This window comes from Macrotis lagotis, chromosome 3 (assembly GCF_037893015.1).
Source record: "Macrotis lagotis isolate mMagLag1 chromosome 3, bilby.v1.9.chrom.fasta, whole genome shotgun sequence".
Classification (NCBI taxonomy): Eukaryota; Metazoa; Chordata; class Mammalia; order Peramelemorphia; family Peramelidae; genus Macrotis; species Macrotis lagotis.
Genome location: NC_133660.1, coordinates 304,399,857 through 304,403,057, shown reverse-complemented (window position 1 = coordinate 304,403,057; position 3,201 = coordinate 304,399,857). Strand labels below are relative to the sequence as shown.

The 3,201-nt window shown below is 32.5% G+C and overlaps 1 protein-coding gene across 1 annotated transcript; it reads left to right on the top strand.

Annotated features, from left to right (window-relative positions):
* The first annotated feature begins 1,979 nt into the window (after positions 1-1,979).
* LOC141519681 (vomeronasal type-1 receptor 1-like) lies at positions 1,980-2,927 on the top strand. Its single transcript, XM_074231850.1, has one exon. The coding sequence runs from the start codon at positions 1,980-1,982 to the stop codon at positions 2,925-2,927; it is 948 nt and encodes a 315-aa protein (XP_074087951.1).
* Positions 2,928-3,201: the final 274 nt, after the last annotated feature.

The window sequence follows — 3,201 nt, the reverse complement described above, 5'->3', positions numbered from 1 at the left end:
GTCTGTCTCTGTATATATATATATATATATATATATATATATATATATATATATATATATATAAGCTTTTGGCAAGATATAATTTGACTTATGAACCCACATCTATAAACGGAGATAAACTTTGCGAGTTCATAAATCAAGTTATATCTTGCCCAAAGCTTATTTTTATTTCCTCACTCCTCCTACCAGCTAAAATTTCCAAAAAGAAATTTATTTCCTGCCAAAGTAAGGTGGTACATCACTGTGTAACATTCCCGTCATAATCAGAACGGCAGCAATTTAATTTCTTGTCCAGGCTCTAGTCATAAGGAACACAGAACTGAGGATGTACAAGCATTTCTCACCCTTTGATGATGATTTCGCCTAACATATAAGAGGAATTGTGTAAGCTTCCTTTCTGTACTGGCCAAGTACATTTCTGTATTTGTTAATCAAGAGAATAAGACAAGACTCTAACGAGATGAATAGCTTTGTTGAGGAAGCTGTTTCCTTAACATCTTTTTTGGGGGTCAGTGTGCATATTCCTCTGCATTGGAAGACTCTTCAACTCTGAGTGCATGCCCTCAGGATTATATCCTGGGATAATTGTTACTAAGCACTCCATGTCAGTGATAGCTGCTTTTGGAACAGTCAATTCCCTCTTGAATGGTTCTTCATGGTCCTGTTGTCTCTATATTAGAGGGATCAGAATTCTTTAAGTGAAAGGATGGAGGAGTCTTGCAATAACAATAACATACAACCAAAACGAGCTGTCATTTTTGTATCAGCAAAAGTGACTTAGGAAAGACCATAGGTTTTTTTATTTAGTACTTACTGAAACTAACAAAGCTGCCTATTCTTCTTTGATTTCTACCCAAAGTGCAAGCATATCTATATGCCTGTCCCAAATGATGTTGATGCTGCCTGTAAAATCCATCACAGCTTCATCCAAATTTAAAGGAGAAATTGTAGGGAACTGGATGTAAAAAACTCCTTTCAGATGATCTTTATATTAAACAACGTGATTGATGTTCTTTATATAGTGATATTTTTGCAAGATTTCATAAGGAATGGGAGGAAAATACAGAAAACAGTGGAGAACTCTAGTGTAATCTTTACTTGTAAAAGAATCTACCTAAGGTTATTTTCTATAAGAACATATTCATGCTTTAAATGCTGATCTTCCATATAGGATAACTCACTTCCTCTTAGGACAATATTGTTTATAATGCCAAATATTTTGTCAGTTTGTCAAGCTTAAATATTTTCTCTTTTATTTCAAATAATATTCATTTTCTGAATTTAGAGACAAATAAAAAATTCACACAAGTTATATATAATTAAGACTTTTCTAAGATTCTCCAAAAAATATTTACTATCCATTTTTATATCTATTATTTATAATGTGATTACCATATTAAAATATTATTTGTCAAATTAAATGTAGAAAATTTAGAGATCTTTTCTCAAGGTTGTCATAGACCTTCTCTGAAGCATTATTTTCCTTGGACTAAACATTTCAATTTTCTTGATATATGTAACCTTCATTTTTTTTCCCTATAATAACTTCATCATATCATTTTTCAACCACTGGAAAATCTTAGAGTATCAATACCATTGTTACTGTGAATCATGGATATACTAAATATGCACAAAATTGAATATATAAATCCAGACATCATTGCATCAAAAAGAATAAAACATGCTATTTATAAAGGCAACTATTTCTTTTTATTTCTTTTTTTTTTATTTTAGGCAATGTGGTTAAGTGACTTGTCAATGTCACACAATTGGGTAATTACTAAACCTCTTTGTATGCTTTTTTGATTAAGTTTTTAAAGCTGTTTATCTCCAAAAGGAATATTGATTACTGATGTTCACCTAACTAGTTAGAAATGTATGAAATTTCAATTTGAATTCCCGGTGATATAACAAAATCTCGTCTTTTTTTCCAGGTCACTTTGGACCCAATACCAATTTTCTGTCCAAGAGAGTAAGGAATGAAAGCTTATGATATTCTATGCATTTTCTACATGCTTCAAAATATAGTTGGAGTTTTTGGCAATTGTTTACTCCTTTTTCTATATGGATTTAATTTAATTGTTAGTAAAAGGATAAAATCCATTCATGTGATTTTTGTTAATTTGGCACTTTCCCACATTATGCTGATTCTCTTCAGGGGAGTTCCATTGACAATCCAAGTTTGCAATCAGAAAATTTTCCTGAGTGACATTTCATGTAAAATCATAATTTATATACAAAGAGTGGCCCGGGGTCTTTCCCTTTGTTTTACCTGTCTTCTTAGTGTCTTCCAAGCTGCCATCATCAGTTCCAGGATCCCCCAATGGGCTAAAATCCCAAAGTGCATTGTTTTATGCTGTGTCTTCATATGGGTACTCAATTTGTTGATAGATGCAGAAATACCTCTATATGTGACTGGCACTAGGAACAACACATTCATCAATCATAAAGGGAATCTAGGATTTTGCTTTATAGATTGGCATGCCTTATCTATGTCAAAACTTATTATCTGGAAAATGGTTTATGATGCAGTATTTGTAGGGTTCATGGCTGTTACCAGTGCCTACATGGTTTATTTTTTGTTCAGACATCACTGGCAAGTCCAACATGTTCATAACACTACTCTGAATCTCACTGCTTCTCCAGAGACCAGAGCTACCAGAGTTATCTTGCTGCTCATGATCATCTTTGTATGCTTTTATTCATTGGCTTCCATTTTCGTTATTTACATGGAAAATTCTAAACATATGATGCAAGGGATCATGTATATCTCTGTTTTGTTGGCTTCAGCTTATGCAATAGTCAGTCCCTTTGTTCTAATCAGTAGTGACTCACATGCATTCACCTGTAATATATTTGAAATTTTTTATCTCAACTCATTAAGGTCTCAGAACATACAATCACTAAATTTTAAAGAAAAAAAATAAACTTTTGAATCTCAGCTAGTCCAAATTCCTTATTCTTAATAGAAGACACTGGAGTAAAGAAAAAATTCCTGTAAACCAAAACGCGATGATTTTGCTTTCTCTAAATTATTCCTTTCTGTACACATCATTTGTCTAAAATAATAACAAATTTTGGACCCCTCCCCTCCAAAAGGGATATGTTCCCTGAAGGTTGGTATAAATTGCAAATTTTTGTCCTCACCCGCATGAACAAATTTTTTCATTCTCACCCTATTCAAAATTCTTCATTTTATGA